General features: G+C 43.1%; 1 protein-coding gene across 6 annotated transcripts in view; it reads left to right on the top strand.

Annotated features, from left to right (window-relative positions):
• The window catches only part of LOC109875256 (catenin delta-2), a 132,822-nt gene that overhangs the window by 67,077 nt on the left and 45,124 nt on the right, over window positions 1-20,621 (top strand). For 4 of the 6 annotated variants that reach the window (XM_020467528.2, XM_020467529.2, XM_020467527.2 and 1 more), the window contains 5 exons: window positions 982-1,127; window positions 2,414-2,966; window positions 3,185-3,328; window positions 11,481-11,721; window positions 16,520-16,576. In XM_020467528.2, the coding sequence (XP_020323117.1) occupies window positions 982-1,127; window positions 2,414-2,966; window positions 3,185-3,328; window positions 11,481-11,721; window positions 16,520-16,576 (1,141 nt within the window). The remainder of the gene's footprint in view (window positions 1-981; window positions 1,128-2,413; window positions 2,967-3,184; window positions 3,329-11,480; window positions 11,722-16,519; window positions 16,577-20,621) is intronic. The other 2 variants (XM_031810575.1, XM_031810574.1) reach the window with 1 other exon arrangement.

Below are 20,621 nucleotides of genomic sequence, written 5' to 3'. Positions count from 1 at the left end.
GGGGGGGGGGGGGGGGGAGATGAGATGCTTGTGTGTGTGTGTGTTTGCGTGCGCATGTGTGTGACAAAGGCAGTCATCGGGCCAGTTACTCCACGCTAATGTGAAAATGAGTTGGGTGTTGCCAGAACAACATGGATGTGAGGGATGTGAGAGTAAACACAGAGGAAGGTGTGAAGGCAGTCAATGCAGGAAGCCTCACTGACCTGAGAGCGGTGTAGAGCACTGAAACAGGTCACACAGAAACAGGTTCACAGCATTTTATTTAATGACACGCACAGTACTCACAGCTATGTTGCTGAAGATTGTGTGCTATTATACTGTAGTGTGGAGTAAATTGTATTTATTTTTGTGTGCAGTAATTCTATTTTTGATTTACAACACTGTGGCTAATATACAGTATATAATACAATATACTGCATAATATTGCTTGGATAATGTAATGAAAATGTAGGCCTATGGAAATAAAATGCTGATGTTAGTGTTACTATTTGAATTGAATGCTAACTGTGCTGTTATTTACAGGAGTTCTGGCAAAGCACAAAAATGGAGGTCAGCATTCGTTTTTCTGCATGCTATTGAAATTACCCGTACGAGAGTAGTGAGGCCCAAACAACTCTGTAGTCTGATTACCTTTATTGTCGGCCTCATTCTGCACCACTTGTGCTCAGTGACTCCCAATTCCTCCTGATCCATTATACATGCTTTCCCTCTCTGCCTCTCTGGGTCTGAAAGAGGGAGAGAGAGAGGGAGGGAGAGAGAGAGGCAGATAGAGAGGCAGAGAAAGAGGTTGGTAGATAGAAAGGTAGTTACGTACAGAGAGACTGGGAGAGACAGACTGGGAGAGAGATGCTGAAAGAGAGGCAGAGAGAGGGAGAGCGTGATGGATGCAGAGAGGCAGAGGGGAAAGAGAGTATGGGGGATACAGACACAGAGGGTAAGAGATTGTCTCAATATTTCAGCTCCACTCTCCTTCCAAAACAGGACAAGGCCTGCTATCCCAGAGTGCACTTAAGCTCAACAATCAGGATGGAACACTCCCTTACCCAGCCGGTTACCACAGCAACCAGACACTAGAGGCCCCACCCCGCGGGGGTCAGGTGGGAGGGGCAATCCACAGTTACAACCAGGTGGGTGAGGTTTATTGTGTGTCCCAAATGGCACCATATTCCCTATATACAGTAGTGCACTAGTTTTAGAGCCCTGGTCAAAAGTAATGGACTATATAAGGAATAGAGTGCCATTTGGAACAGGCTCTTAGATTGCCACGGTCAAAGATAATTTAGCCTTTTCGCTGTATAGTCTGGATTTCAAGATGGCATGTGATCTAGGTGGAAGATTAGATTAGTTTAGTTTATTACTCACATGCACGCAGATGTATTTGCAGGGTACAGTGAAATTCTTAAGCTCCGAGCTCCAACAGTGCAGGTCAAAAAGAGATGTAAATTAAACAATAATAAAAAATAAAATTAAAATAATACGGTAATATATACACACAGTTAGCTCCAAAAGTATTGGGACAGTGACAAATTTTTTGCAGTTTTGACTCTATACTCCAGCACTTTCGATTTTAAATTATAAAATTACTATGGAGTTAAAGTTCAGACTGTCAGCTTTAATTTGAGGGTATTTTCATCCGTATCAGGTGAACCGTTTAGGAATTACAGCACCTTTTGTACATAGGCCCCCATCAAGCTTGTGACTACAAACTTGTTGGATGCATTTGCTGTTTGTTCTGGTTGTTTTTCTGATTATTTTGTGCCCAGTAGAAATGAATGGTAAATAATGTATTGTCATTTTTATTGTAAATAAGAATATCATATGTTTCCAAACACTTTGAGGATGCTACCATGATTACGGATAATCCTCAATGAATCATGAATAATGGTACAGTAAGTGAGAAGCTTACAAAAAATGCTAACCTCCCATGTTATTATAATGGTGAGAGGTTAGCATGTCTTGGGGGTATGGTATTTGTGTGTCTGTAACTTTCTCACTCATCATTATTCACAATTCATTCAGGGCTATCCATAATCATGGAAGCATCCACATTAATGTAGATGTGTTAGAAACATATTATATTCTTATTGACATTAAAAGTGTCAAGTTACGCAGTACTTTTGGTCCCCTAAAATGTGGGAACTATGTACAAAAGTGATGTAATTTCTAAATGATATGGATGAAAATACCCTAAAACTAAATTTGACAGTCTGCACTTTAACCTCATAGTCATTGTATCATTTCAAATCCAAAGTACTGGAGTGTAGAGCCTTAACAGCAACAAATGTGTCACTGCCCCAATACCTTTAGAGCTCACTATATTTACAGCTGTAACAATGATACATGTCCTTTTGGGGTTGGGAACAGAGTAAATGTCAGTTGAAACAATAATAAGGTTCTTCCTGTGTTTCTCCAGGTGACATCTAGCCGTGCAGCCCAGCTGGCTGCCAGTGTAGACTCCTCCCAGTCCCAGTGCAGAGATAGAGAGTTATTTGCCCAGAGCCATGGCAGCGCCTTCCACATGCCTGACGCCCCACCCACTCCTTCCATGTACTACTCTTGCTCCACCCTGCCCGCCCAACGCGTGAGCTCCCCCCACTCCATACAGGCCGTGGGCTCGCCCACCAAGCTCCAGCGCCTTGGCTCAGCCTCCGACATGCCCAGCTACGCCACCCTGCAGCGGGTCTCCTCGCCCAAGCAGTCCCCCAGCCGGCTGGCAAAGTCCTATAGCACCAGCTCCCCCATAAACATGGTGGTGGGGTCTGCCGGGCTGTCCTCCACGTCTCCACTGCACATGGCCTCTTCAGGCAATGCCTCGGGTTCGTCCCCTCTCCATCAGTTCAGCTCCACTGTGAGTAACTACGCCACCCTGTCTCCCAGCAAGCGCATGCAGCACTCCTCTGACCAGTACAAGATCTCCCACGAGCTCTATGCCAACGCCACCCTCGGGAGGCCTGGCAGCTTGGCAGGTGGGTTCACATGCTCAGACAGAGAGATAATATCTTTATATATATTATGTCTAAAATTGTGTTTTCTATGAGTTCAGCAGTCTATATATTGATAAATAAATATTCTCTCAAATTGTTTTAAATGCTGTAGTTAATAGGCTTGATAATACTAGATGTCGTTATGAACCATGTTTGGAATCAATTAACAATGTTTCCTGTGTTTGTGTTGTGGTGTTCAGGGTCCAGAGGCTCTTACAGCAGCCAACACAGTCACCTGGGCTCAGAGCTGCGACCTCTCCAATCTCCTGAGCACCACATTGACCCCATCTACGAGGACAGGGTCTACCAGAAGCCCTCTCTCAGGAATCTCAATCAGAACCAGGGTGAGTCAGCTGGTCCGGAGCCCTTGCCCCGCAGCACTGGGCATCCCCTTATATTATACTATAACTTTGTGGCTTTCTCACTTCTTAGCCAACCAAGTGTTATTGTTTCACAGTAGGTTATAGGGGGTTATCATTCAATGAGAGGTTCAAGAGGAAAACGTGTTTTTAGAAAGCTGCTAATCTTTTATTGGCTCTTTGAGGTTCTGAGTCAGCACTGGATTAATCCTTGATAGGAGAAATTACTCAATGCAACAAAAAATTGTATAATGTCAGAATTAGATGGGAATCAAGCAAACACAACAAGCCAAAAAGGTAAGGAAGCAGGAATTTCAACAGTCAATGCCCCACATTTAGCTTATCATTCAGGTAGAACTCAGGAGATGGGCCTTTAAACTGTGGTTTTCTTGCAAATAACACTAATGATTTTTTTTTTAAACAGAATTTTTATCGCTCCATCAGATTGTTTAGCTTATCTACATTTTTTCAGTTCAGGTATGCAAATCCGATTAGTATCTTGATGGCAATTTGTTTTGTAGTCACAGATCATTAGATATTAGACAGAAATTAATCTCAATTAATCTCACAGGATTTATGCTCAAGCATTGAAAACTGAGTATGAGGCACCCACCATGGTCAAATTCACTCCACAGTATTTAGCCTAATGCTTCCTTTAATGAGCATGTGTATCCCCTCCACAGAATTTCCGCCTCACTTCACTGCATATGATCAAATCCTATACGATCTGAAAAGCTTTAGTTTCCTAAAGGCTAGGGAATTTGAGTTATGATATTGCTTCCTGTTTGTAAAGAATGCAGGCTACTATATGAAAGACCGGAGGGGATACCATGATTCTTACTGGTGTTTTATTGAGCATGGGTTGAGATGGTACAGATTGTCCATGAAGGCTTTTGGATCATATCCTCATAGCCAGTACTGTATCCCTCCTCTGTTGATTCTCAACCTAATCTTTCACCTCCTTTTAGCCCTTCTCACACTGTATGTAGGATTCTGTCTTTTACGATTATTGTGTCACACTGCAGGTTGGTATTTATTGTCATTAATCTTGGAGGCAGCTGTGCAGAGTGGTCACTAGCTGGCACAGCCACAAAGTCATACTATCTGATTTTAAACCTAACCCTAACCTTGGCCACACTACTAACCCTAATGCCTATCCATAAACTAAGATGAAGAACAAAAAGCAAATTTTTGTTTTGCTGATTTTTACGATATAACCAATTTAGTGTATTTGATCTGCGCATGTGCCAGCATCGGCAGCACAAGCCTCTGTGCTTATGCGCTAGTGAAGTGAGTTCGGAAAAACTGAAAGTATGCACCTTAGAAATTGTTTTCACATATAAATATGTCAGAGTCTTCCCAAAAATAACGCGGTAGAAGGTAATTCTTGCCGATTTTGTGCTTTTATCAAAATCCCATCGGGTAGTCTGATTTTGGTTTATGTCCATGTAAACAAGATTATTAGGGAAATCGTTGTTCTGGCATAGCATGTAAACGTTTAAATCAAACTATTATATTAATCTAGCTATTCACAGGTGCCGGACCTGTTTGTATTGGGCCTGTTCCTTCCAGACCTGTTCCTTCTGGTATCGGCTCGTAACACCAACAACCATGGATTACAAGCAGCATTAGTGAGGTTGGGCACTGATGTTGGACGATTAGGCCTGGGTCACAGTCAGCGTTCCAATTCATCCCAATGGGATCTTCCACACCAATCTCGACAAACCATTTCTGTATGGACCTTGCTTTGTGCATGGGGGCATTGTCATGCTGAAACAGGAAAGGGCCTTCCCCAAAGTGAATCGTCTAGAATGTCATTGTATGCTGTAGTGCTGCTCGGCCATGGAAACCCATATCATGAAGCTCCCGACGAACAGTTCTTGTGCTGACTTTTCTTCCAGAGGCAGTTTGGAGGACAGACAATTTTGTGTTGCATACCACTTCGTCGCTGAGCCGTTGTTGTTCCGAGATGTTTCCACTCCACAATAACAGCACTTACAGTTGACCGGTGCAGCTCTAGCAGGGCAGAAATATGACGCATTGACTTGTTGGAAAGGTGACATCCTATGATGGTGCCACGTTGAAAGTCACTGAGCTCTTAAGCTTTGAGACAATTGAGACATGGTTGTGCATGTGTGTGATTTTGAAGAGGAATGGGCAAGACAAAAGATGTAAGTGCCTTTGAACGGGGTATGGTTTATGGTATAATGGGCCAGGTGCACCTGTTTGAGTGTGTCAAGAACTGCAAAACTGTTTGTTTTTCACGCTTAACAGTTTTCTGTGTGTATCAAGAATAGTCCACCACCCAAAGGACATCCAGCCAACTTGACACGACTGTGGGAAGCATTGAATTCAACATGTGCCCGCATCCCTGTGGAACGCTTTCGTCACCTTGTAGTCCATGTCCCAACAAACAGGTGAGCCTGTACATCTTGTACACTAATAGTTGTACTAGTTCCCATCCTGACAGATGATGGGAAAGTTAAGTTCGCTGATGACACTGCCTTGATCATCCTGTTGCATGATGACGAGGAACACCATGGCCCGGTCCTAAATGACTTTGTAGTGTGTAGTGTGAGTGGTGTGACGAATCACACTTGGACCTCAATACCAATAAGACCGAAGAGATGTGCATAGACTTCAGGAAGCATACAACACCTACCTCTGCAACATCTATCAGAGGTCAGAACATAGAGATTGTAGAGGAATACAAATATCTGTTGCTGCTACCGTCTCTTATGACCGAAAATAACTTCTGGAAAATGTTTACTTTTAACGAGTCCGACGAGAAGGAAATCCTGCTTTCACTGGAACAGGCCCAGATCCACGCCTTTCGCGTGAAGAAAAGACGGCAGAAAAGGGGACGCAGATCGGGGATCCTTCTGAGAAGCCTGAGGCGAGCGAGTAAGCTCCCAATGCCTTCCATTCTCCTTGCTAACGTGACATTTATTTACACTTATTTATTTACATTTTAAAACACTTAGGTTGGAGTCATTAAAACTCATTTTCAACCACTCCACACATTTCTTGTTAACAAACTATAGTTTTGGCAAGTCTGTTAGGACTGTGCATGACACAAGTAATTTTTCCAACAATTGTTTACAGACAGATTATTTGACCTATAATTCACTGTATCACAATTCCAGTGGGTCAGAAGTTTACATACACTAAGTTGACTCTGCCTTTAAACATCTTGGAAAATTCCAGATTATGATGTCATGGCTTTCGAAGCTTCTGATAAGCTAATTGACATCATTTGAGTCAATTGGAGGTGTACCTGTGAATGTATTTCAAGCCAATCTTCGAACGCAGTGCCTCTTTGCTTGACATCATGGGGAAATCAAAAGAAATCAGCCAATACCTCAGAAAAGAAATTGTAGATCGTCACAAGTCTGGTTCATCCTTAGAAGCAATTTCCAAATGCCTGGAGGTACCACGTTCATCTGTACAAACAATAGTACCCAAGTATAAACACCATGGGACCACGCAGCCGTAATACCGCTCAGGAAGGAGACGCGTTCTGTCTCCTAGAGATGAACGTACTTTGGTGTGAAGAGTGCAAATCAATCCCAGAACAACAGCAAAGGACCTTGTGAAGATGCTGGAGGAAACAGGTATAAAAATATCTATATCCACAGTAAATTGAGTCCTATATCGACATAACCTGAAAGGCCGCTCAGCAAGGAAGAAGCCACTGCTCCAAATGCGCCATAGAAAAACCAGACTACGGTTTGCAAATGCACATGGGGACAAATATCGTACTTTTTGGAGAAATGTCCTCTGGTCTGATGAAAAAAAATAGAACTGTTTGCCATAATGACCATTGTTATGTTTTAGAGGAAAAAGGGGGAGGCTTGCAAGCCGAAGAACACCATCCCAACTGTGAAGCATGGGGGTGGCAGCATCATGTTGTGGGGGTGCTTTGCTGCAGGAGGGACTGGTGTACTTCACAAAATAGATGGCGTCATGAGGATGGAAATGATGTGGATATATTGAAGCAACATCTCAAGACATCAGTCAGAAAGTTTAAAACTTGGTCGCAAATGAGTCTTCCAAATGGACAATGACCCAAAGCATATTTCCAAAGTTGTGTCAAAATGGCTTAAGGACAACAAAGTCAAGGTGTTGGAGTGGCCATCACGAAGCCCTGACCTCAATCCTATAGAATATTTGTGGGCAGAACTGAAAAAGCGTATGTGAGCAAGGAGGCCTACAAACCTGACTCAGTTACACCAGCTCTGTCAGGAGGAATGGGCCAAAATTCAGCCAACTTATTGTGGGAAGCTTGTGGGAGGCTACCTGAAACATTTGACCCAAGTTAAACAATTTAAAGGCAATGCTACCAAATACCAATTGAGTGTTTGTAATCTTCTGACCCACTGGGAATGTGATGAAAGAAATACAATCTGAAATAAATAATTCTCTCTACTATTATTCTGACATTTCACATTCTTCAAATAGTGATGATCCTAACTGACCTAAAACAGGGAATTTTTATTAGGATTAAATGTCAGGAATTGTGAAAAACTGAGTTTAAATGTATTTGGCTAAGACTTCAACTGTATCTAAATCAGTTGGTCGAGACACTACCATCTTGGATCTGATTCTCTCACTGAGCCATCCTAAATAAATCCCTGGACGTCTGCCACTCAATAATACAGTATGTATGTGAACTTCCGACTTCAGCTCTATTATTAAGATTATCCTACCAACGGGACATTAAAAACTGTAACAATGTTTCAATGAGACGTGGTTGAACTAAGAAATTGACCATTTTGAGCTGGCGGGATTTTCAATGCACTGGCAGAACAGAGACGCTACCTCTGGTAAGACGAGGGGTGGGGGTGTGTGTCTTTTTGTCAATAACAGCTGGTGCGTGATGTCAAATATTAAAGAATTCTCGAGTTATTGCTCGCCTGAGGTAGAGTACCTTATGATAAGTTGTCGACCACACTATCTACCAAGAGAGTACTCATCTGTATTACTCGTAGCCGTCTATTTACCACCACAAAGTGAAGCTGGCACTAAGACCGCTCTCAACCAACTCTATTAGGCCATAAGCAAAGAAGAAAATGGTCACCCAGAAGCGGCGCTCCTTGTGGCCCGGGGACTTTAATGTAGGCAAACTTAAATCAGTTTTACCAAATTTTTACCAGCATGTCATATGTGCAACCAGGGAAAAAATTCTCCTTGACCACCTTTACTCCACGCACAAAGATGCATACAAAGCACTCCCAGGCCCTCCATTTGGCAAATCTGACCACAGTCATCAGCTTCATCAATAAGTGCATCGATGATGTCGTCCCCACAGTGACTGTACATACATATCCCAACCAGAAGCCATGGATTACAAGCAACATCCGCATGTAGCTAAAGGCTAGAGCTGCCGCTTTCAAGGAGCGGGAGACTAATCCGGACACTTATAAGAAATCCCACTTTGCCCGCAGACGAACCATCAAACAAAAGCATCAATACAGATTTAAGATTGAATCCTACTACACCGGCTCTGATGCTCGTTGGATGTGGCAGGGCTTGAAAACTATTACGGACTACAAAGGGAAACCCAGACGCGAGCTGCCCAGTGACGCGAGCCTACCAGACGAGCTAAATTCATTTTATGCTCGCTTCGAGGCAAGCAACACTGAAGCATGCATGAGAGCACCAGCTGTTCTGGATGACTGTGTGGTAACGCTCTCGGTAGCCGAAGGGAACAAAACCTTTAAACAAGTCAACATTCACAAAGCCGCTGGGCCAGACGTATTACCAGGATCAAAGCATGCGCAGACCAACTGTCAAGTGTCTTCACTGACATTTTCAACCTCTCCCTGACTGAGTCCGTAATACCTATCATGGTTCAAACATAACAAGACAATCTTGAAGAGGGCACGACAAAACCTATTCCCCCTCAGGAGACTGTAAAGATTTGGCATGGATCCTCAGATCCTAAAAAGGTTCTACAGCTGCACCATCGAGAGCATCCTGACCGGTTGCATCACCGCCTGGTATGGCAACTGCTCAGCATCTGACCATAAGGCACTACAAAGGGTAGTGCGAACGGCCCAGTACATCACTGGGGCCAAGCTTCCTGCCATCCAGGCGATGTAAGAGGAAAACCCATAAAATTGTTAAAGACTCCAGTCACCCAAGTTATAGACTGTTTTCTCTGCTACCGCACGGCAAGCGGTACCAGAGCACCAAGTCTGGGGCCAAAAGGCACCTCAACATCTTCTACCGCCAAGCCATTAGACTGCTGAACAATTCATAAAAATCGCCACTGGACAATTTACATGAATACCCTCCCCCCTCTTGTACATTGCTGCTACTCGCGGTTTGTTTGTTACCTATGCATAGTCACTTCGTTCCCACCTACATGTACAGATTACCTCAACTAGCCTGTATACCTGCACACTGACTCGGTACCGGTGCCCCCTGTATATAGCCTTGTTATTGTTATTTTTATTGTGTTACTTTTTATTATTACTTTTTATTTTAGCCTACTTGGTAAATATTTTCTTCTTCTTAAACTGCACTGTTGGTTAAGGGCTTGTAAGTAAGCATTTCACTGTAATGTCTACACTTGTATTCGGCGCATGTGGCAAATGAAGTTTGGCATGTAACTGTTATGAAAGTTGTATTTTCAATTTGTTTTGTTATTGAAACGCCACTTTAAATGTGTACATGACACTGCAAAAACATTTCCCCAAGGGGACAATAAAGTCTATAAAGAATTGAGGCTCTTCTGAGGGCAAAAGGGGGTGAAACTCAATATTAGCTTCCTTAATGTTTTGTACACTCTGTGTAAAATGTTTATCCGACCATAGTACAACTGAGAACTGCCCAGGTGGGAGTTTCATGCGTGGAGCCTAGGTCATGGCCGCCAGTAAAGGGGGTGCAGTGTAAAAGCTGCTACACGGTAACTCTATTTACCTCTCACTCTGTGTTAAACTGACAGGCAGGCAGTGCTCCCTAGAGATGTATAGAGGCCTTCCACATGATCACGATTAGCAGTAGCAGCAGCAGCTCTGCCCTGACCAGGGAATGCAGCACAGTAGTCTGCAGCCCTACAGTGATACATACCTGAAAGATAAATGGCAATGAGTGAAAGAATCGTGTCTCATTCCATGGCTTTGCTCAAATCAACAAATTGTTTATGTATATATTCAGAATAACATTGACTTTTCACGATATTATGTTGGCCTCACAGTGATTCTAACCTAATACCTGTCATTCATTTTTCCTGAAAAGCAGTCTTTTCAGACAGAAAAATTACTTTTCAGGAGCCTCCATTGGACTTTGTTTGACATGAAATCGTTAGCCATTCACCGCTGCCTTCCATGAATTCTTCTGAAATTCATTTTAACCAACACAATCTGTTGTGTTCTATTGGAGTAAATAATCATTCATCTACAGAATGCCTACTTCTTCTTCTTCTGGCCATGTGTCAATTGTGTTTATCTAACTGTAATTTGACAAAGTGACATTTAGTGCATTCGTCATAATTCATACATGAAAAATGTACTGAAAGTTATGAACTGTATTGAAATGTACCAGAATCCTTTGTGACACGTTATGTTTTTCTGTGTATTGTTTCCTTATAGTTCTTGGCAGAGGCTGCCAAGGCTCTGATGTATGTTTTTCTGTGTATTGTTTCCTTATAGTTCTTGGCAGAGGCTGCCAAGGCTCTGATGTATGTTTTTCTGTGTATTGTTTGCTTATAGTTCTTGGCAGAGGCTGCCAAGGCTCTGATGTATGTTTTTCTGTGTATTGTTTCCTTATAGTTCTTGGCAGAGGCTGCCAAGGCTCTGATGTATGTTTTTCTGTGTATTGTTTCCTTATAGTTCTTGGCAGAGGCTGCCAAGGCTCTGATGTATGTTTTTCTGTGTATTGTTTCCTTATAGTTCTTGGCAGAGGCTGCCAAGGGAAGTATTGAAACATTAATTAAATGAATGATCCTTTCTGTCTTTCTTTTGATTTTGCTTTCACTCTCTTCTTCCCCTCCTCTTATTTCTCTGGTGTTTGGTTGTTCTGTTTCTCTTCTCACTGTGTGCTCGCTCATTCCTCTGCCTAGACCCAGTAAACCAGTTTTGTGAAGAGGTCCTGAACTTTCTGCTCTGTCCCTACTTCCCTCCTGCCGTAGCCCCATCTTCCCCTGGTGTTGACTCCATCCCCTTGCAGCGTACAGGCAGCCAGAACGCCTCAGGCACTTTGCCCTACCAGAGAAGCAGCTTTGCCACTGGCTCGGACTACGCCAACCCGTACCGCACCCTCCAGTTCTGCCCAACCACAGAGTTGCCCTACAGCAAGTCTGGCCCCGTGCTGCCCCCGGAGGCCGCACTGGCCCGCTCACCTTCTGTCGACAGCATCCAGAAGGATCCCAGGTGAGTGTCACTATAGCGCTGTTATTTATAACACCTCACCTCTCCTTCAGTCAGACCACTGAATATAAAGCACACCTCCACATCACTGCCTACCAGTCGCTCCTCTGTTTGGTACCACTACGCCTTGAATGACACAGCCACTGTTTTCTGGAGGGCACATGAAGCTTGTTAAACCTCACCTTCCTTCACCTTGTGTTGTTTAAACTTTTACTTGTGTGTGTGTGTGCCTGTCTGGGCTGTTTGTTTGTTTGTTTGTGTGTGTGTGTGTGTGTGTGTGTGTGTGTGTGTGTGTGTGTGTGTGTGTGTGTGTGTGTGTGTGTGTGTGTGTGTGTGTGTGTGTGTGTGTGTGTGTGTGTGTGTGTGTGTGTGTGTGTGTGTGTGTCATAAAGTGTTTGACACACTCAGTGTTTGGAGTGGCCTTGAGTCATAAGCTTTATGGCTGTATTGCTGTACTATCAGAGTTGCTTTTGTGTGGGTCTGATCAAGGAGTTTATTCCTTTAGAGCAAATATTTAAAAATCAATACTGTCAATGCTTGTAAACAAAAACATGTTTAATCACTAGGAATACATAGTAATGAAAGATCAGAGAAAACAGGAATATCTACAGTTGAAGTCGGAAGATTACATACACTTAGGTTGGAGTCATTAAAAGTTGTTTTTCTACCACTCCACACATTTCTTGTTAACAAACTATAGTTTTGGCAAGTCAGTTGGGACATCTACTGTACTTTGTGCATGACACAAGTAATTTTTCCAACAATTGTTTACAAACAGATTATTTTACTTATTATTCACTGCATCACAATTCCAGTGGGTCAGAAGTTTACATACACTGAATTGACTGTGCCTTTAAACAGCTTGGAAAAATTCCAGAAAATTCCAGAAAAAGTTTGAAGGTAGGCCTTGAAATACATCCACAGGTACACCTCCTTTTGACTCAAATTATGTCAATTAGCCTATCACAAGCTTCTAAAGCCATGACATCATTTGAGTCAATTGGAGGTGTACCTGTTGATGTTTTTCAAGGCCTACCTTCAAACTCAGTGCCTCTTGGCTTGACATCATGGGAAAATCAAAAGAAATCAGACAAGACCTCAGAAAAAATGTATTTGACCTCCATAAGTCTGGTTCATCCTTGGGAGCAATTTCCAAATGCCTGAAGTTACCACGTTCATCTAAACAAGCAATAGTACGCAAGTATAAACACCATGGGACCACACAGCCGTCATACCGCTCAGGAAGGAGACACGTTATGTCTCCTTGAGATCAACGTACTTTGGTGCGAAAAATGCAAATCAATCCCAGAACAACAGCAAAGAACCTTGTGAAGATGCTGGAGGAAACAGGTACAAAAGTATCTATATCTGTGATAATGTTGCGTTAGGAGGTAGGTGAAAGAGTCAGGCGCAGGAGAGCAGAGATGTCTGAGAAGCTTACTTTTTAATTGGCCACCAACACAGGTATGGCACAATCAAAAAAGTAAAACGCCCTCGACAACAGAGAACCCGTACAAACGCACAGAGGAACAAACAAAGCTCGGACAATAACACACTCCCTGTAGGACCCCTCCAGCACCGGTCAGCAGTGTGCCCTCTACGACCACAGCTGGTACGGGAAAGGCCCCCTCCTCTGGTCGCCCTCACTGCAGCACCTCCTAGCTCCATGAGCGTTGGAGTGGAGGGGCTGGGGGATGAAACTGACAGGACCCGATCCGGACGCCCGCGGGTCGCCAGCAAGTTGTCCAACCGAATGGACATGTCTATCAGCTGGTCTAAGGAGAGGGAGGTGTCTCTACAGGCTAGCTCCCTATGGACGTTCTCACGCAAAATGCACCTATAGTGATCGATCAGGGTCCTGTCGTTCCATCCCGCGCCAGCGGCCAAGATCCGGAACTCTAGGGCGAAGTCCTGAGCACCCCTCTTCTCCTGCCTTAGATGGAACAGCTGTTCAACCGCCGCTCGGCCCTCAGGTGGGTGGTCGAACACGGCCCGAAAGCGGCGGGTGAACTCTGGGTAGTGGTGCCTCGCCGAGTCATGATCATTCCATACCGCATTGGCCCACTCTAGGGCTTTGCCTGAGAGGCAGGAGCCGAGGGCGTTCACGATTTCACCTCCCGAAGGAGTCGGGTGAACGGTTGCCAGGTATAACTCCATTTTGAGTAAGAATCCCTGGCACCCGGCCGCCGTTCCATCGTACTCCCTCAGGAGTGCGAATCGAATACCACTGGACCCAGGCAATGAAGGAGAGGGTTGTGGTACTGGTTGGAGTGTGGCTGATGGAGGTGTGGGAAGGCCACCTCTCTCCCATCTTTCCATCGTCGCCATCACCTGATCCATTGTCGCCATCACCTGATCCATCGCGGTCCCCAGCCGGGGTAACAGTGCCGTGTGGTGTTGAACGCGCTCCTCCATAGATATTGGGAGCGCGTCCGCTCCTGCTGACTCCATCGAAGTGGTGCGGGATTCTGTGATAATGTTGCATTAGGAGGTAGGTGAAAGAGTCAGGCGCAGGAGAGCAGAGATGTCTGAGAAGCATACTTTTTAATTGGCAAGTCCACCAACACAGGTATGGCACAATCAAAAAAGTTAAATGCCCTCGACAACAGAGAACCCGTACAAACGCACAGAGGAACAAACAAAGCTCCGACAATAACACACTCTTATTAAATCCATGAAAACAAGAAATAGGGCATAACCTCATCGAGCTACATCACACTAAAATAATAATTCCGCACAAACATAGGCAGGCAACAGTGTAAATATATACACACAGAAATGAAGGCAAATGAAACCAGGTGTGAAAAGAACCAAAGACAAAACAAACAAAAAAGGAAAAGGGGATCGGTGATGACTAGTAGTCGGCGTCGCCGACCGAACAGGGAGAGGAACTACCTTCGGTGGAAGTCGTGACAATATCCACAGTAAAACGAGTCATGTATCAACATAACCTGAAAGGCCGCTCAGCAAGGAAGAAGCCACTGCTCCAAAAGCGCCATAAAAAAGCCAGACTACGGTTTGCAACTGCACATGGGGACAAATATCATAGTTTTTTGAGAAATGTCCTCTGGTCTGATGAATCAAAAATAGAACTGTTTGCCATAATGACCATCGTTATGTTTGGAGGGAAAAGGAAGAGGCTTACAAGCCGAAGAACACCATCCCAACCGTGAAGCACGGGGGGTGGCAGCATCATGTTGTGGGGGTGCTTTGCTGCAGGAGGGACTGGTGCACTTCACAAATAGATGGCATCATGAGGATGGAGAATTACGTGGATATATTGAAGCAACATCTCAGGACATCAGTCAGGAAGTTAAAGCTTGGTCACAAATGGGTCTTCCAAATGGACAATGACCCCAACCATACTTCCAAAGTTGTGGCAAAATGGCTTAAGGACAACAACGTCAAGGTATTGGAGTGGCCATCACAAAGCCCTGACCTCAATCCTATAGAAAATGTGTTGGCAGAACTGAAAAAGCATGTGCAAGCAAGGAGGCCTACAAACCTGACTCAGTTACACCAGCTCTGTCAGGAGGAATGGGTCAAAATTCACCCAACTTATTGTGGGAAGCTTGTGGAAAGCTACCCAAAACGTTTGACCCAAGTTAAACAATTTAAAGGCAATGCTACCAAATACTAATTGAGTGTAAACTTCTGACCCACTGGGAATGTGATGAAAGAAATTAAATCTGAAATAAGTCATTCTCTACTATTATTCTGACATTTCACATTCATAAAATAAAGTGGTGATCCTTACTGACCTAAGACAGGGATTTTTTAATAAGATTAAATGTCAGGAATTGTGAAAAACTGAGTTTAAATGTATTTGGCTGCGGTGTATGTAAACCTCTGACTTCAACTGTAATACTCTAGAAGTTCATTACTTTTGATTTATCCCATTCTGTTTTCTTCATTCACCATCCCCTGAACTATTTATTTGTTTCTCTATCTTTCTTTCCTTTTCCACATTGCACTGTATCTGCTGTAGCTCTGGCATTACTTTTGGCGTTTGTACACGCTTTCAGTGGATTGACTTGTGATGCATTGATTTGCTGGCTGCAACCAACTTCACAACATGCACAGTCAATTACAGTAATCCCCAAATTAGAAATGACTCCCTATTTTTTTGGTTACTTCATATTCATTATTGTTAAAGGGCGGGTTTCACCAAAGCAGGTCTTCAATCGATCTTCATTTCAATTAATTGTGGAAACACTAGGCCTGTATTGTGTGTAGCAAATCAGTTGAATTCTAGAAAGAGATTAATTAAATGTTTTAATGAATCATGTTCAAAGTCAACGACCAAAACAATACTCTATAAAAGAAATACTCAACCACAATTAAGGTTGTTATATTTGGCTATGTAGCTGTAAATTAAAACTTTCCTAATGTCCAAAGGTTGTTTGCGTGATATAATTTATGTCACTATTTAGCAGAGTCCTAAATTATAGGAAAGCATAGTCCTAAATACATCTATTCATATTTAAGAAAAACAATGACATGATCACTGGAATGTGTCTCTCCACAAACCATGATAATGGTTCTGATGACTGAACAATCCATAATTGACCTAGCTGATAGGAAATTGATCTCCATATTTCTTGGTTTTGTAAGACCCCCTCTTTAAAAGATCCCCATCCACCACAATCAAATCATCTAGTGCATGTTCTGAATCCAGTGTAAGTGTGTAATAGGAAAATTGTTGAGAAAGAAAGACATTCAAATGAGTATTATTTTATTCTTGCTCCTTTGTGCGAGACACCCACCTACATTTTTTTCCTTTCTGCCTGTCTCCTGATAGGTACGACCCTGAATTCCTTGTCTGGAATCAAAATCAAGCCGAGCAAAGAATGACAAAGTAATCCAGCATTTATTACATATTTCTATCTCTCATTCACTGAATCTGTCCTTCATGTCTACTATACAAATACCAGGAACATTTCCTTACCAATGAAAGAGCATGAATGACAATAGTTCAGTTCTTTTTTCCATTGCATTGTCCTCTGATTCCCATTTACTTACAGTAGCTACTTCACTGAAAGCTTCATGTGACTTCCTCAGGAAAAGTAAAGTAAAGGTAGTGCCATTGGTGCTGTCCACAATTTTATATACAGTGTCTTCTCACAGATTAGCTTATGTATCTATTTGCCTCCAAGTTTCTCAAGTTTACTCTTCAGGTTGTCTAGTAATTAAAGGTAAGATGTGATGTTGTGAAGTTACTCTTTAGTTAAGCTTTTATGGCTTTCTAAAAGTGACAGCAGTTGGAAACTTTTTGGGTAGGTTACGGGTACTTGCGGATTGTGTGAGGATAGCAACAGTAGGAATCCATTATCCAAAAATCATACATTTTCTCCTTCATTTTACATCATTCATCATCATTTTTCTCTCATCATTTTCTAAATGTGCTTCATCATCCCAAGATTTACTGTGACATGTGCAGTAATTAAGGGGCAGAATCCATTTACTTAAATGTCACTTTTGCAGTATCTGATCATACTACCTTTATGCTATTTTTCTTAAGTAATACTCATACTGATATCTATGATGTAGTTGACAATTTACGCATGAATAATGTTGACGATTTATAAGCTGTTACATTTTAGTACATATACAGTGGTTCCTCAATTAAATGTTTTGGGTTTTTGGCACAGCGCATTGAGGTAGATTGTGATATAGTGCAGTACATTGCGTCACAGCAAGGGAGAGTTTAGAACCCTGGTTATGCCTTTGGGTTCAGTCTAAAGCGTTTAGTACCGAGGCGTTAATGTGTCTCTCACATCACTGAATGAATGACGTGAATTGATGAACAGGTGATAGAAACTGATAATTGTGTACCTGATGTCACGGTTTAATTTGAATGAACTGAATGAGGAAGAAGAAGCTGATTGAATTTAAAACAATAGTGTAAGAATTGCTCTTCCTCTATCCCGTGTGCACATTCGGAATAAGACATCTCTTTTTTTTGTTTCTATTCTGTCAGAAGAAGCTGTAACTGGACTGTAGTTCATTACTTACTATAACTGTTGTTACACGGTAAGGTTTTTATCCTAAGAGAAACAAAAATGTTCTGTTCTATTCCATTATAATCTTTAAATATATGTGTTGACTGAATATACGCGAGTGATGTCTGCTAAATTAACAAGCTGATGGTGCAGCCACATAGCCTCGGCTACTAAGCCCAGATAAATAAAACGTAAAACATGCTATTCTGTTGTTTTGAAATACGTTGTCTTAGTATGATGTTTTCTATGACCTTCCTAAACTAAAGCCTCATATGAAGCAGACAATGCAGAGTCGTTCTTTGCTGATGTGAAGAAGAAACTGAATGAAAGAGAGTACGGCGAGGAAAACCCAAGTCGTCTATATGGGCCTCTTTTACGCACATTTTACACATTTTCAAGACCTGACCTATTTCAAATCAAATGTTATTTGTCACATACACATGGCTAGCAGATGTTAATGCGAGTGTAGCGACCTGCTTGTGCTTCTAGTTCTGACAATGCAGTAAAAACCAACGAGTAATCTAACCTAACGATTTCACAACAGCTACCTTATACACACACAAGTGTGAAGGGATGAAGAATATGTACATAAAGATATATGAATGAGTGATGGTACAGAACGGCATAGGCAAGATGCAGTGAATGGTATCGAGTACAGTATATACATATGAGATGAGTAATGTAGGGTTTGTAAACATTATATTAAGTGGCATTGTTTAAAGTGGCTAGTGATACATTTTTTACATGTATGGCAGCAGCCACTCAATGTTAGTGGTGGCTGTTTAACAGTCTGATGGCCTTGAGATAGAAGCTGTTTTTCAGTCTCTCGGTCCCTGCTTTGATGCACCTGTACTGACCTCGCCTTCTGGATGATAGCGGGGTGAACAGGCAGTGGCTCGGGTGGTTGTTGTCCTTGATGATCTTTATGGCCTTCCTGTGACATCGGGTGGTGTAGGTGTCCTGGAGGGCCGGTAGTTTTCCCCCGGTGATGCGTTGTGCAGACCTCACTACCCTCTGGAGAGCCTTAAGGTTGTGGGCGGAGCAGCTGCCATACCAAGCGGTGATACAGCCCGACAAGATGCTCTCGATTGTGCATATGTAAAAGTTTGTGAGTGCTTTTGGTGACAAGCCGTATTCCTGAGGCCCTGCTGCGCCTTCTTCACCACGCTGTCTGTGTGGGTGGACCAATTCAGTTTGTCCGTGATGTGTGGGGCCGAGGAACTTAAAACGTTCTACCCTCTCCACTACTGTCCCGTCGATGTGGATACGGGGGTGCTCCCTCTGCTGTTTCCTGAAGTCCACGATCATCTCCTTTGTTTTGTTGACATTGAGTGTGAGGTTATTTTCCTGACACCACACTCCGAAGGCCCTCACCTCCTCCCTGTAGGCCGTCTCGTCGTTGTTGGTAATCAAGCCTACCACTGTAGTGCAAACTTGATGATTGAGTTGGAGGCGTGCATGGCCACGCAGTCGTGGGTGAACAGGGAGTACAGGAGAGGGCTCAGAACGCACCCTTGTGGGGCCCCAGTGTTGAGGATCAGTGGGGTGGAGATGTTGTTACTTACCCTCACCACCTGGGGGTGGCCCGTCAGGAAGCCCAGTACCCAGTTGCACAGGGCGGGGTCAAGACCCAGGGTCTCGAGCTTGATGACGAGTTTGGAGGGTACTATGGTGTTAAATGCTGAGCTGTAGTCGATGAACAGCAGTCTCACATAGGTATTCCTCTTGTCCAGATGGGTTAGGGCCATGTGCAGTGTGGTTGCTATTGCGTCGTCTGTGGACCTATTGGGGTGGTAAGCAAATTGGAGTGGGTCTAGGGTGTCAGGTAGGGTGGAGGTGATATGGTCCTTGACTAGTCTCTCAAAGCACTTTGAGTTGAGTTTGAGTTTATTTTTATTTTTACAGGGACAGTGCACATTAATCAACATTTCAGTAAAAGTGCCGGTTTTAGCCAACCGGCTCATTTTCAACCGCAGTCCCTGGGCAGGTTATTAAAAACAATTACAATATAGACAATAGCAACATAGAACAAGCAAGACATAGCATACAGACAGAGCAACATAGGACAAGCAAGACGTAGCATACAGACAGAGCAGCATAAAACAAAAAGCAGCAAGACAAAATTCATAAAAGCAACAAAGTGTTTCCACACCTCACAAGCTACAGACAACAGACAACATGGAGTGGCAACACACAGCTAGGGACCATGTTCACAAATCTGATTGACCTTTAGCCATGTCTTCAAGCATTTTGTGAAAGTGTGATATGTGGTGCAGTTATGTGTGTCTGATGGCAGTGTATTCCAGACATGGGAAGCTCTCACAGAGAATGCAGATTTACTAAAGGTGCTTTTCCTTAGGGGAAATATACAGTCACCTCTCATGGCAGACCTTGTGGATCTGCTGCCATATGTCTGGGTTTTCTGTTTAACAAAAATATTGAGTGGAGGGGGAGCCAGGCCATTGAGGATCTTGAATACAAGACATGCATCGGTGTATTGCACAAGATTTTCCCAACTCAAGAGCTCATGCTTTCTAAGGATGTGACAATGATGATGGCTATTGGGCTTCCTATCAAGCACTTTGAGAGCCTGTTTGTAGACAGACTGAATAGGTTTTAATGTTGTACAGCAAGCTTGGGCCCAACTAGTCAAGCAGTATGTTAAGTGGGGGAGTATCATAGATTTGAAGTACAGTTTTGCTACCTCTGTAGTCAAACAATTTCGTATAAATCGGAAATTAGCTAGGTTGAATTTGGTTATTTGAATGACCTTTTTCACATGCTTTTTAAAAGAGAGGTTGGAATCAAGTATGATGCCAAGGTACTTAAAATCGGATACCACCTGGAGCTTCTCCCCTGACACATAGACATCTGGCTCAGTAGCATCTGTTGCCCTCTTTG

Source organism: Oncorhynchus kisutch, linkage group LG30 (genome assembly GCF_002021735.2).
Source record: "Oncorhynchus kisutch isolate 150728-3 linkage group LG30, Okis_V2, whole genome shotgun sequence".
In the NCBI taxonomy this organism is placed as follows: domain Eukaryota; kingdom Metazoa; phylum Chordata; class Actinopteri; order Salmoniformes; family Salmonidae; genus Oncorhynchus; species Oncorhynchus kisutch.
This window is presented reverse-complemented; position numbering and strand designations above follow the sequence as displayed.